Source organism: Rhinatrema bivittatum, chromosome 16 (assembly GCF_901001135.1).
Source record: "Rhinatrema bivittatum chromosome 16, aRhiBiv1.1, whole genome shotgun sequence".
Classification (NCBI taxonomy): Eukaryota; Metazoa; Chordata; class Amphibia; order Gymnophiona; family Rhinatrematidae; genus Rhinatrema; species Rhinatrema bivittatum.
This window is the reverse complement of record NC_042630.1, coordinates 7230153-7244355: the sequence shown is the minus strand read 5'-3', so window position 1 is coordinate 7244355 and position 14203 is coordinate 7230153. Positions and strand designations below refer to the sequence as shown.

General features: G+C 54.3%; 1 protein-coding gene across 1 annotated transcript; it reads left to right on the top strand.

The window, feature by feature from the left end:
- Positions 1-5052: 5052 nt before the first annotated feature.
- PSMB11 (proteasome subunit beta 11) lies at positions 5053-6594 on the top strand. The gene has a single exon (XM_029581081.1). It carries the CDS (start codon positions 5303-5305, stop codon positions 6254-6256), a length of 954 nt encoding a protein of 317 aa, XP_029436941.1. The 5' UTR covers positions 5053-5302; the 3' UTR covers positions 6257-6594.
- The last annotated feature ends 7609 nt before the right edge of the window (positions 6595-14203 follow it).

Genomic DNA, 14203 nt, shown 5'->3' with positions numbered 1-14203 from the left:
AATGACGGCAGAAAAGCACCAACGGCCCATCCAGTCTGCCCAGCAAGATTATGGTAGTTTCTGTTAAGCCATACAAGTCCCCCATTCTTATCAGTTTCCCAGGCCGTCAAAGTCAGGGCCCTTGTTGGTTGCTGTTAGAGGGCCCTTGTTGGTTGCTGTTAGAGGGCCCTTGTTGGTTGCTGTTAGAGGGCCCTTGTTGGTTGCTGTTAGAGGGCCCTTGTTGGTTGCTGTTAGAGGGCCCTTGTTGGTTGCTGTTAGAGGGCCCTTGTTGGTTGCTGTTAGAGGGCCCTTGTTGGTTGGTGTATGTTAAGCCACCCATGCTACTCCAAGCCTATACCTGAATTAACCTGCACTTGAATTAGCCTACCCTGGAATTAGCTCCCCCACTATAGCTCCTCCCCTCACAAACCCCCCTCCCCCCCGCTCCTGAACTTTACATACAATGTTATTATAATTTATTGCTCTATCTATTTAACTCCTTATTATAATTTGTTATTATTATATGTTATTATAATGTTATTATAATTTATTGCGCTATCTATTTAACTCCTTTCTCGCTTAGGTCTCCTGACCATTTTCTTCAACTCTTCCAAGTTTTTATTCCCCTGTTACATGTAACTTTATCCTTCCCCCTCAATGTCAATATTTATCCCCTGTTATTTGTAAACCGATGTGATATGTCTATGAACGTCGGTATATAAAAGTTTTAAAATAAATAAAGGGGCAGTTGTGGCATGCAGTGCTGGTCGCCACACAGAGCTAGAAAATGTAGAGTTCCTGTTCACATCCCAGATCAGTCCAGATGCATGGGTTTTTCATTCCTACCAGCAGGTGGAGACAGAGAAGAAAAGCTTTGCTGACACCGTGCTACTTAAGACAGCGTGCCGCCTGCAGTCCCTCAGTATTTCTCTGTCTTCAACAGATGTAGAGGTGGAAAACCTGCACTGAAAAAAAAAAGTAAAGAGGAATTAAAGAACATAGGCAAATTGCTCTCTGGGGTGTTAGGTTCTGAGAAGAACCATCCCCCCTGGTGGAGTAGGGTGAGCAGGGATTGGTGACCCTGAGCTCTCTCGGCCTGGTGTTGGTGGGGCAGTGAAAGTCGGTGACCTGCCTCCCTCTCTGCCTCACGTGGGCCTTCCTCCCTCTCCTTGGTCATAGTGGCATCAGGAAGTATTTGATGTCTTGTCATTTGGGCTGCTTCATAAGTGGGTCTGTGTTTTTCTTCTTAAAAAAAAAAAAAAAAAAGGAATGTCCTGGTCGGCTAGGGCAAGCCGAGCTGCGCTCTCTGGCAGCGCGGGAACGGCGGCCATGCTGCAGACATGTGCCGGAGAGCAGGGCAGATCGGAGGAGGAGCCTGGGTCTCCTCCTCCATTATCCCCATTAACCTGAAGGGGCTGCGGACCCCTCGGATGAGGATTCGGATGCAGCAGAGACCTTTTCCTTGGAGTTTGCACTCCTAATGCACAAGGCATTTTTGGCAAGGAAGGGAGTGGGTGGTAAGCGCTACTGCTTCTAGAGTTTCCCACAGCTAAGCAAACCTAGGAAAAAGATCCCCAGAGGGCCAGGAGTGCATGGGATGACTCGGAGGGTTTGGAAGGGCACCAGAATCCCAGGAGGATTTTCAGAGGAGGTTCCAGTGACAGGAGGGGACACGCTGAGGGTGGTCAGGCTCTTCGGGAAGGAGGAGTTGTTGTCTCCCAATTCTCCAAGTTCTGAAGGAGCTTGGGATTAAGATGAAGCATTTGCGTCCTCCGGTGAGGCGGGCGTGTCCCCCTCGTGCAACGTTGCATATTCTCTGTGCTCCTCCTTTTGAGGAAGATGTCACTGAAGAACCTTACACTAAAAGTGGCTTCCTAGTGGCCACCTGCTCAGCCAGGAGGATTTCAGAGCTTCAAGCGTTGTCTTGAAGAGAGATCCTTTCCGTTAGTTTTCGGAGCATTGGGTATCCCTGCGCACGGCGCCTTCCTTTTAACTGAAGGTAGTCTCTGACTTCAGCCTGGTCTGACAGTGCAGCTTCCCTCCTTCCAGAATTTGGACCCTTCTGTACCTCATGCGAGGGAGCTGCCCTTGCTGGAGGTCCATCAGGTTCTGCTACGCTACTTGAAGGTCACCAACAGTTTTCAGAGGTCCAGTCATGCTTTTGCTCTGTTTGGGGGAGCAAATAAAGGGAGTAAGGCTTCGAAGGCCACTATTGCTCGATGGTTGAAGGAGGCCATAGTGTGGGCTCATATTTGCAAGGGGCATCCAATCCCTGAAGGGCTTTGGGTCTATTCTACCAGGGCACAGGCGGCATCCTGGGCTGTCAGAGCCTGCTCGTCTCTGCACATTTTCACAAAGCACTACCCACTGGATGTCCGGGCTCTGGAAGCAACTAGTTTCGGAGCGAGTGTGCTGAGAACGAGTCCCAGTTTAGAGGAGCTTGGGTACATCCCATGCGTCTGGACTGGTCTGGGGTATGAACAGGAAAGGAAAACTGGTTCTTGCCTGCTGATGCTCATTCCTGGAATACCACAGATCAGTCAAGAGCCCCGTCCTCTCTGGAGAGACCGCTCTGTTTTCTGTGTGTGGATAGCGAAGGAATGGTTTGGGTTTTTTTCCGTTTGGGAGTTTTCGATCCTCATTGTTAATAAAAGGACTCCAGTTTGGCGGCTCAATCTTTCCCCTGCTCGGTTTGGTTAATGTTTTTATCTCATCTTGACTTGGGTGCAGGCCATACTGAGGGACTGCAGATGGCACAGAGTCTGCAAAGCTTTTCTTCCCTGTCTCCATATGCTGACAGGGATGAAAAACCCATGCGTCTGGACTGATCTCTGCTGTTCCAGGAATGAAAATTAGCAGGTAAGAACCGATTTTCCCAAGGGCAACAAAAATTATTATAAGGCTGCATCGTGTTCCTTACCAAGAAAGGCTAAATAGGTTAGGGCTTTTCAGCTTGGAAAAGAGAGAAGAAATCATGTGTGTATGGAACAGGTTAATAGGGAAAGACTATTTACGCTGTCAAATATTACTAGCACAGGGGGACAGTCCCTGAAACTAAACACATTGAAGAAAGTAGTTTTTCAGTCAATGCATAATTAAGCTATGGAACTTGTTGCCAGAGGACATGGCCAAGGCTAGCAAATTTGACCTTTCAGTGAGAGATGTCTTTCTCTTCCTCCTGCAGGTGATCGTAAAGCCCATGGTTAATGTCCTCGCGGAATACTCCTAAGAACTTAAGAAGTCGCCACACCAGGACAGACCAAGGGGCCACCAAGCCCAGCATCCTGTTTCCAAGAGCGGCCAATCCAGGCCACAAGAACCTGGCAATTACCCAAACACTAAGAAGATCCCATGTTACTGATGCAATTAATAGCAGTGGCTATTCCCTAAGTCAGCTTGACTAATAGCAATTTATGGACTTCACCTCCAGGAACGTGTCCAAACCTTTTTTAAACCCAGCTAAGCTAACTGCCTTAATCACATCCTCTGACAATGAATTCCGTGCTGTTGCGGGAGTGGATATTGTGGCCCATGTCATGCCACGCTTGGGATGGAAAAAAAACAGCTTCTCGGATAAGGGGCAGGGATCCAAGGGCTCATGCCTGTGGTGGCACCAATCACGTTGTGATGGCGTTTGTCTTCTACCCACTGGGGTCCAATCCCTCAGCCTAATGCCCCTCCCCACCAGACTTCAGCCTCAGTGAGTGCATCATGGGCCGAGCGTCTCTTCCGAGATCACGCTGCTTGGCCGCTCTCTTCAGACGGGGCTCATCTGCTTTGGCGCGGTGACGCACACTCTCTCTCCTTCCTCCCTGCTGTTGAAGGAAGAGGCGCAGGTCAGAACAGCTCCTGGGTTCTAATCATCAACTCTGCCACTGACATTCTTCTGTGAGCCCGGGGGGACTCGTTTTATCTCCCCGCATCTCGATTCTAATCCCCAACTCTTTCAGCAACTCTCTGTGTGTGACCCTGGGGGAGTCGCTTTATCTCCCTGTGCCTCAGCTCTAATCCCCGGCTCTGTCACTGACTCTCTGTGTGTGACCCTGGGGGAGTCGCTTTATCCCCCTGTGCCTCAGCTCTAATCCCAGGCTCTGTCCCTGACTCTGTGTGTGACCTCAGGGGAGTCACTTTATCTCCCTGTGCCTCAGCTCTTATCCTCTGCTCTGTCACTGACTCTCTGTGTGTGACCCTGGGGGAGTCGCTTTATCCCCCTGTGCCTCAGCTCTAATCCCAGGCTCTGTCACTGACCCTGTGTGTGACCCTGGGGGAGTCACTTTATCTCCCTGTGCCTCAGCTCTAATCCCAGGCTCTGTCACTGACCCTGTGTGTGACCCTGGGGGAGTCACTTTATCTCCCTGTGCCTCAGCTCTAATCCCAGGCTCTGTCACTGACTCTGTGTGTGACCCTGGGGGAGTCGCTTTATCCCCCTGTGCCTCAGCTCTAATCCCAGGCTCTGTCCCTGACTCTGTGTGTGACCCTAGGGGAGTTGCTTTACCTCCCTGTGCTTTAGTACTAATCCCCGGCTCTGTCACTGACTCCCTGTGTATGACCCTGGGGGAGTCCCTTCATTTTTCTGTGCCTCAGTCTAATTGATTATGATTAGCTAATAATTGAATTTGATGTGCAGTGCTACAGCAGTACCAAAATAAGTATTCTCTCAATTTTCTGGATGCTGTGTGCATCCCCTGAACTCCCATCCTTACAGAGTCTATGTGGAGCACAGTGGAGACGGGCACCCTCCCTGAGACGCTCTGCTGGCCCTGTCATCCAAGCCGCGTCCCGAAGCTAAGATGGCAGTGAAGAGGAAAGAAGAAGCGAGGGATTTGTGCTATTAGAGAGATTTCCAGATGCTGGGGTCACGGAAAAAAAACATATATATTTCTCTCCTCCCCCCCCCCCCCCCCCCACACACACACAACTCGCAAACACTTGCCCAGAAATCTGTCTTTAAGAGACCAGACAGAGAGAGCATGTCCCCCCCTTCCTTCATGAGAAAAGATGCAGTGCAGGGTGGGAAGCAGAGAGAAACAGTGTGCAGGCCAGCGATAAGAGCAAGTGACAGAGAGAAAGAGATGGATGGATGGGGCCGCTGAGAGCCCTGGAGAGAGACAGATTAAAACATAGATGTACATGTATATATATATATATATACCAATAAAGAGAGAGAGAGAAGTATACAGAGAGCACGGGAGTGTGCCGGAGACAGAGAGACGGGGAGCTCTGCAGAGGCTCGGAGATGGGGGAGGTTTCAGGGAGCCAATGATCCATGATCTGGTGTTTTATAATGCGCCGCACTGAACGGGTAGCATCCGAGAGCTGACAGATGCAGCCATCCACAGCGTGCAAGAGGCCTCCAGTGCCGCGTCGGTCCCGCTGGGGTGTGGGGGCACAGAGCACTGAGCCAGGAGAGCCAGGATATAAAGCCTTCTGCTTCACGCGCTTGCCAGGGGCGCGGACAGTCATGGCCCTGGAGCAGGTCTGTGGTTCTGACCTTGCAGCGAAGGCGCGCTACACCGACTCTCTGCCACCTGGCGCCTTCAGTCCGATGGTAGCGACGCCGGGCCAGGACCCAGAGGTCTTCGTGGCCCGCCTGCCCCGTGCGGAAGGAGGCAGGGCCGCCCCGGAGCCCTCCCACGGCACCACCACCTTGGCTTTCAAGTTCCGGGGCGGCGTGATTGCAGCGGCGGACACCCGCTCCTCCTGCGGCTCCTACGTCTCCAGCCCCGACTCGCAGAAGGTCATCCCCATCCACGGCCACCTGCTGGGCACCACCTCGGGCACCGCCGCAGACTGCGCCGCCTGGGAGCGCCTGCTGGCCCGGGAGTGCCGGCTCTACCGGCTGCGCCACGGCCGGACGCCGAGCGTCGCGGGGGCGGCGAAGCTCCTCTCCACCGCCCTGTGCCGCTGCAAGGGGCTGGGGCTCTGCGTGGCCACGCTCCTCTGTGGCTGGGACCACTCCGGCCCCGCCCTCTTCTACGTGTACAGCGACGGCACACGACTCGCCGGCGACGTCTTCTCGGTGGGCTCGGGTTCGCCTTACGCCTACGGCGTGCTGGACGTGGGTTACCGATACGAAATGGGAACGGCGGAGGCTTACGCCCTGGCCCGCCGTGCTGTCTGCCACGCCACCCACCGCGACGCCTACTCCGGAGGCTGCGTGGACCTCTTCCACGTGCAGGAGAGTGGTTGGATGAAGGTGTCGCGGGAGGACGTTTTTCCATTCTACTACGGTCTCCGTGCGAGGCAGGAGGAGGAGGAAGGAGCCAGCCCCTCCTGAGGGGGTAAAGCTCGGCATCACCGAGGGAAGGGAAGAATCATACAATGGTGCAACACTCACCGCAGATCTCTTCTCTCGCTTCCCTTCTCCATCTTTGGGATCCGAATCCACCCATGGTTCCTAGCGCAGAAGATGAGGAGTCAGTTGGAGCCCGCTGGCCATGTGTTGTCCCAGACGCCTCATATCCTCCGAAGGCCAGCGCGCTCCCTCCCATGCTGCGCTCCATGCACTGTCCTGGGCTCGGCGAGATTCCACATGCCCAGACCCTGTGTAATCAGGACACTGTCATAAATCCTTTCTTCTCTGTGCTACAGAGGGACAAATGGTGAGAACTGAGATACCCCCAGTTCTATGACTGAGTTTAGTGTCTGTCAAGAGCATCAGGGGGAGCTCTGTTTATACTTATGGTGGGTGGGACAAGGGGTGCTCTGGGTAAACCTTTATTGTAAGGATAAAAGGCCTCAGCCATGAGCTACAGCACAGAACTCTCTATGCAGGATATTCTGATACAGTAGCAGTAAGCTTTGCTGTCTCTCTGTATACTCGTATAAGTGTGTGTGTACATATATAAATCAATATTTCCTGAGACATCTTGAGATACATTATGTCATGCAGAAATCCATCAGGAGCTGGCGCAGGCTGTCCCTTTGGTATCTCTTTCTGTCTTTTTCCATTAATGTTCAGAGAAAAACTCCGGCGTGCACTTCAGGGAAAGCGTCTGCTACAGACGCAATCACAGGGAGAGCAGACCTTATCAGGGAACGGCATGTCAAATGTACTCTCCTCTCATACCACTCCAGGACTGAGAGCCTGCTGCCACGGGTGCTCTTATAGCGAACTCCCCTGCCTCCCCCCACCACCCAGACCATTCCCCACAGCTCTCTCCCCCATCCACAGCCAGCGCTCCTCCACCATTCCCCACAGCTCTCTCCCCCATCCACAGCCAGTGCTCCTCCACCATTCCCCACAGCTCTCTCCCCCATCCACAGCCAGCGCTCCTCCACCATTCCCCACAGCTCTCTCCCCCATCCACAGCCAGCGCTCCTCCACCATTCCCCACAGCTCTCTCCCCCATCCACAGCCAGCGCTCCTCCACCATTCCCACAGCTCTCTCCCCCATCCACAGCCAGTGCTCCTCCACCATTCCCCACAGCTCTCTCCCCATCCACAGCCAGTGTTCCTCCACCATTCCCCACAGCTCTCTCCCCCATCCACAGCCAGTGCTCCTCCACCATTCCCCACAGCTCTCTCCCCCATCCACAGCCAGTGCTCCTCCACCACTTCCTACAGCTCTCTCCCCATCCACAGCCAGTGCTCCTCCACCATTTCCTACAGCTCTCTCCCCCATCCACAGCCAGTGCTCCTCCGTCATTCCCTACAGCTCTCTCCCCCATCCACAGCCAGCACTCCTCCACCATTCCCCACAGCTCTCTTCCCCATCCACAGCCAGCACTCCTCCACCATTCCCCACAGCTCCTCCCCCATCCACAGCCTGTGCTCCTCCACCATTCCCTACAGCTCTCTCCCCCATCCACAGCCAGTGCTCCTCCACCATTCCCTACAGCTCTCTCCCCCATCCACAGCCAGCGCTCCTCCACTATTCCCTACAGCTCTCTCCCCCATCCCCAGCCAGTGCTCCTCCGTCATTCCCTACAGCTCTCTCCCCCATCCCCAGCCAGTGCTCCTCCGTCATTCCCTACAGAGCCCCCCTCCCCACAGCCAGCACTCCATTACCATTCTCTACAGCTCTCTCCCCCATCCACAGCCAGAGCTCCTCATCATTCTCTACAGAGCCCCCCTCCCCACAGCCAGTGCTCCTCATCATTCTCTACAGAGTCCCCCTCTGCACAGCCAGAGCTCCTCATCATTCTCTACAGAGCCCCCCTCCCCACAGCCAGAGCTCCTCATCATTCTCTACAGAGTCCCCCTCTGCACAGCCAGTGCTCCTCCACCATTCCCTACAGCTCTCTCCCCATCCACAGCCAGCGCTCCTCCACTATTCCCTACAGCTCTCTCCCCCATCCACAGCCAGTGCTCCTCCGTCATTCCCTACAGAGCCCCCTCCCTCACAGCCTGCACTCCATTACCATTCCCTTCAGCTCTCTTCCCATCCACAGCCAGTGCTCCTCCACCATTCCCTACAGCTCTCCCCTATCCACAGCCAGTGCTCCTCCACCATTCCCTACAGCTCTCTCCCCCATCCACAGCCCGCGCTCCTCATCATTCTCTACAGAGCCCCCCTCCCCACAGCCAGTGCTCCTCATCATTCTCTACAGAGCCCCCTCCCCACAGCCAGTGCTCCTCATTACTCTCTACAGAGCCCCCCTCCCCACAGCCAGCCCTCCTCCACCATTTGGATTTTTGCCCACTGTAAGCCTCACTGCAGGGGCACTGGCTGGGAGGCCTTCCCGCTGCCTCACTGCGTGGGGACGCTGCTTTATCAAGCGCTGCCATGAATGCATCAGCGGCTGCCCTGAGACGAGGCAGTTAATAAAGCAGAAATGAATGCGTCTCCCCTGCCGTCCCACTAGCACCACGCCGGGGTGGTAACCCTTCCCATATTAATAAAAGGAGCAGGCGCTGAGAGAGAGAAGTGACAGACACGGAGAGACGGGGAGGGAAAGCAAGTGGACGAGGGAGCGGGAGGAGGCGAGAGCTGCGCTGCGCCCTGGGGACTGGGAAGTGACAGGCCTGCGCCTCTCCCCCCCCATCTTCCGTTTCTCTCCTCCGCATCCTCGCATCGGATTTCTTTCTTCCGCAGCCAGGGAGCTCTGGTGGTGGAGAGGGGGGAGTGAGGGACAGTCACCTCTCAGCTGGAGCTCTCTAAGAGCCAGATGTACTAAAGGGTTCAACCCCCACCCCATTTCTTATCATCTGTGGTCTGGGGGGGGGGGAGTGAAAGCCCTGCCCCACCCTTCTTCCTGCTCTGTCTCTTCTGGCAGGCTTTGCCTGGGATTGAGCCAAGGGGCTGCGGAGGGGGGCTGGGTGGACGGGCTATGGAGTGACCACTTGCAGAGGAGATGACAGTGGGTGGGGGGCAGGGCTGTATGGCACCCTGCCCTCCTCCCCCCACCCTTTCACTCTCCCATGCTCACATGGCACCCACAGACAGCTTTTTTTTTTTTTTTGCCCACTCCTCATGGCAGCCCGGGTGAGCTCAAAATTCAAGAGTGTGCTATTGGGGCTGAGGTGAAGGTTTAGTGAGTTCTCAGGCTCTGTGGGCCCCCCCCCCCCCCCACCTCCCCAAGGGTAGCCCTGAGTTTACCTGCTGGGATCGGCTGGGTCGGCTGCTTTCCTGAATCTTGCCTTTTCTTCACTCAGTCTTATTCCCAGGTCTCCTTCCTATTTGTGCCCCAGTCTGCTTCACTTCTTATTGATGCACACACTTCTGGAATAAAAGATGTTATGGCCTCCCCCCACATTTTTTAATATACGCATCCTCAAGTCCCAATTTTTGTTTCAGCTCCCTATGCTGTATTCATGCTTTACATGTATCAGTGTGATGCCTGCATAGGGCTCTGATGAAGATCTGCTCTTCAGCTCTCTGTGCTGTATTCATGCTTTACATGTATCAGTGTGACACCTGCATGGGGCTCTGATGAAGATCTGCTCTTCAGCTGTCTGTGCTGTATTCATGCTTTACGTGTATCAGTGTGACGCCTGCATGGGGCTCTGATGAAGATCTGCTCTTCAGCTGTCTGTGCTGTATGCATGCTTTACGTGTATCAGTGTGACGCCTGCATGGGGCTCTGATGAAGATCTGCTCTTCAGCTGTCTGTGCTGTATTCATGCTTTACGTGTATCAGTGTGACGCCTGCATGAGGCTCTGAGGAAGATCTGCTCTTCAGCTGTCTGTGCTGTATTCATGCTTTACATGTATCAGTGTGACGCCTGCATGAGGCTCTGAGGAAGATCTGCTCTTCAGTTGTCTGTGCTGTATTCATGCTTTACGTGTATCAGTGTGACGCCTGCATGAGGCTCTGATGAAGATCTGCTCTTCAGCTGTCTGTGCTGTATTCATGCTTTACATGTATCAGTGTGACGCCTGCATCAGGCTCTGATGAAGATCTGCTCTTCAGCTGTCTGTGCTGTATTCATGCTTTATGTATATCAGTGTGACGTCTGCATGAGGCTCTGAGGAAGATCTGCTCTTCAGCTGTCTGTGCTGTATTCATGCTTTACGTATATCAGTGTGACGCTTGCAAGGGGCTCTGATGAAGATCTGCTCTTCAGCTGTCTGTGCTGTATTCGTGCTTTACGTGTATCAGCGTGACGCCTGCATCAGGCTCTGATGAAGATCTGCTCTTCAGCTGTCTGTGCTGTATTCATGCTTTACGTATATCAGTGTGACGCTTGCAAGGGGCTCTGATGAAGATCTGCTCTTCAGCTGTCTGTGCTGTATTCGTGCTTTACGTGTATCAGCGTGACGCCTGCATCAGGCTCTGATGAAGATCTACTCTTCAGCTGTCCGTGCTGCATTCATGCTTTAACAGTGCTGAGCAATGGGGAAAGACAGAAATTGACAGTGGGACAGAGAATGACAGAGGAGATCAGACAAAGACAAAGGAAGCAAGAAGAAGATACAGAGAGAGCTGGAGTTAGTAAGCGATAGAGACAGAGACAGCTGCAGAGAACAGGCAAAGAAAGGCGAGTGCAGAAAGAGATTTATAGAGCAAGGGGTGATCCTTCTCTTATCTCGGCGCACACTCGTCTCCTCTGCCTATCCCGCTATACCCCTGAGTGATGGCCGCGCCACCTTCTCTGTGCCGCCCAATCCAAAGGCAGACGACCTCATTACAGAGATAATCATCACCTGTGCTCGAAGCAGAGAGGACCCCAGGGAGAGCTAAGCCCCCCCATCACTCTTTCCTTCCTTCCTTCTCTTCTCATCACTATCCCTCCCTCCCTCCCTCTCTCACCTTCTTCCCCCTCCATTTCTCTCCCTCTCTTTCTGCCCCCACGCTGCAGTCTTTCTCGGAGGAGCGCACTGTGAGGATTCCCGTCCTTTGGCATCTCTTGAACGCTGGACTGATGATGATTTTGTCAGCGGGCAGGGCTTTCCCCCCATGAATGCCCAGGAAATGAAGAGACCTCGTATCCCGACCCCATTTCCACCCTCCCCTTCACCAATATTTACCAATCTCGTGTATTTATTTATTTATTTGTTTGTTTGTTTCCTTTGGTCTGTCAGCTTCTGATTCTTTTAGTCTTGTGACTGGATCAGAACCAGCCTTTCCTATGGACTTTGGCAACAGGAACCTTATTTTGTTACTACACAGGGGTTTCCCTTACCCCAATTTTTTTCCCTTTCTCCCCACCTGTCTAGCTGAGTTGTTATTGTGATAATCTGCAGCCAGGGGCTCCTCACTACAGCACCCAGTACATGGGCACCCCGAGTCTGGCCAATGGGTTTTGTTGTCAGGCGCTGACTTGGAGTCCCAACCAAGACGCAGAAGCTGAGCTTGGAAACTGCAACCCAGATTCCTGCATGGCAGTGCACAGCACTGACCCTAAACCAATCCACCAATGTAGACTTATAGCAGGGGATGGGAGCAGGGATACAGAGCCTGTCACCTCTAGGACTGGAGGGCTCAGGGGATGGGAGCAGAGATACAGAGCCTGTCACCTCTAGGACTGGAGGGATCAGGGGATGGGAGCAGGGATACAGAGCCTGTCACCTCTAGGACTGGAGGGATCAGGGGATGGGAGCAGAGATACAGAGCCTGTCACCTCTAGGACTGGAGGGCTCAGGGGATGGGAGCAGGGATACAGAGCCTGTCACCTCTAGGACTGGAGGGCTCAGGGGATGGGAGCAGGGATACAGAGCCTGTCACCTCTAGGACTGGAGAGATCAGGGGATGGGAGCAGGGATACAGAGCCTGTCACCTCTAGGACTGGAGGGATCAGGGGATGGGTGCAGGGATACAGAGCCTGTCACCTCTAGGACTGGAGGGATCAGGGGATGGGAGCAGAGATACAGAGCCTGTCACCTCTAGGACTGGGGGGGGATCAGGGGATGGGAGCAGGGATACAGAGCCTGTCACCTCTAGGACTGGAGGGATCAGGGGATGGGAGCAGGGATACAGAGCCTGTCACCTCTAGGACTGGAGGGATCAGGGGATGGGAGCAGGGATACAGAGCCTGTCACCTCTAGGACTGGAGGGATCAGGGGATGGGAGCAGGGATACAGAGCCTGTCACCTCTAGGACTGGGGGGATCAGGGGATGGGGGCAGGGATACAGAGCCTGTCACCTCTAGGACTGGAGGGATCAGGGGATGGGAGCAGGGATACAGAGCCTGTCACCTCTAGGACTGGAGGGATCAGGGGATGGGAGCAGGGATACAGAGCCTGTCACCTCTAGGACTGGAGGGATCAGGGGATGGGAGCAGGGATACAGAGCCTGTCACCTCTAGGACTGGAGGGATCAGGGGATGGGAGCAGGGATACAGAGCCTGTCACCTCTAGGACTGGAGGGATCAGGGGATGGGAGCAGGGATACAGAGCCTGTCACCTCTAGGACTGGAGGGATCAGGGGATGGGTGCAGGGATACAGAGCCTGTCACCTCTAGGACTGGAGGGATCAGGGGATGGGAGCAGGGATACAGAGCCTGTCACCTCTAGGACTGGAGGGATCAGGGGATGGGTGCAGGGATACAGAGCCTGTCACCTCTAGGACTGGAGGGATCAGGGGATGGGAGCAGGGATACAGAGCCTGTCACCTCTAGGACTGGAGGGATCAGGGGATGGGAGCAGGGATACAGAGCCTGTCACCTCTAGGACTGGAGGGATCAGGGGATGGGAGCAGGGATACAGAGCCTGTCACCTCTAGGACTGGAGGGATCAGGGGATGGGTGCAGGGATACAGAGCCTGTCACCTCTAGGACTGGAGGGATCAGGGGATGGGAGCAGGGATACAGAGCCTGTCACCTCTAGGACTGGAGGGATCAGGGGATGGGTGCAGGGATACAGAGCCTGTCACCTCTAGGACTGGAGGGATCAGGGGATGGGAGCAGGGATACAGAGCCTGTCACCTCTAGGACTGGAGGGATCAGGGGATGGGAGCAGGGATACAGAGCCTGTCACCTCTAGGACTGGAGGGATATGGGGATGGGGGCAGGGATACAGAGCCTGTCACCTCTAGGACTGGAGGGATCAGGGGATGGGAGCAGGGATACAGAGCCTGTCACCTCTAGGACTGGAGGGCTCAGGGGATGGGAGCAGGGATTCAGAGCCTGTCACCTCTAGGACTGGAGGGCTCAGGGGATGGGAGCAGGGATTCAGAGCCTGTCACCTCTAGGACTGGAGGGATCAGGGGATGGGAGCAGGGATACAGAGTCTGTCACCTCTAGGACTGGAGGGATCAGGGGATGGGAGCAGGGATTCAGAGCCTGTCACTTTTATATGAATAATAAACCATACATACATTTGTTTGTTATTTTATTTTATTTTGTATAAAATTAAATGTTTTTGGTAATAAATTATATCATGAGCCCCTTTCTGACAATCTTGGTGAAAGGGGATGGTTAAGATCTCCCCCTAAGGGGGTTCTGGCGCATGCAGGCTGCTTCCGAAAAATAGATCCAGGTGACCTTCCCTTCTATGGTAAAGTTCACAACGTCAAGAGTGAGCTTGTCTGGAAACCCTCATGGGGAACGCCGGTTGCAAGCGCAGCAGCTCATCAGTCAGATGTTTGGATCCTGCAGCGGAAGAATGAATGACAAGGCTGGGATGGGGTCCATCTGTGGCCAGGAGCCTGGGACTGGAGGCTGGCCCTGCCCTCCCCTTGCTCCGCAGGGAAACATCGGGGCCGGAGTATCCTGTTCACGTCCTCGAGTGCAGTATCTGGGTGGCCGTCACGTGAACCGGGCCGAGCAGGGGCATGCGGGCATCACCCAGATAGCATTCAGTGTGTGTGGAGGTGGGCACTGGAGCCCACTGCTCTGCCG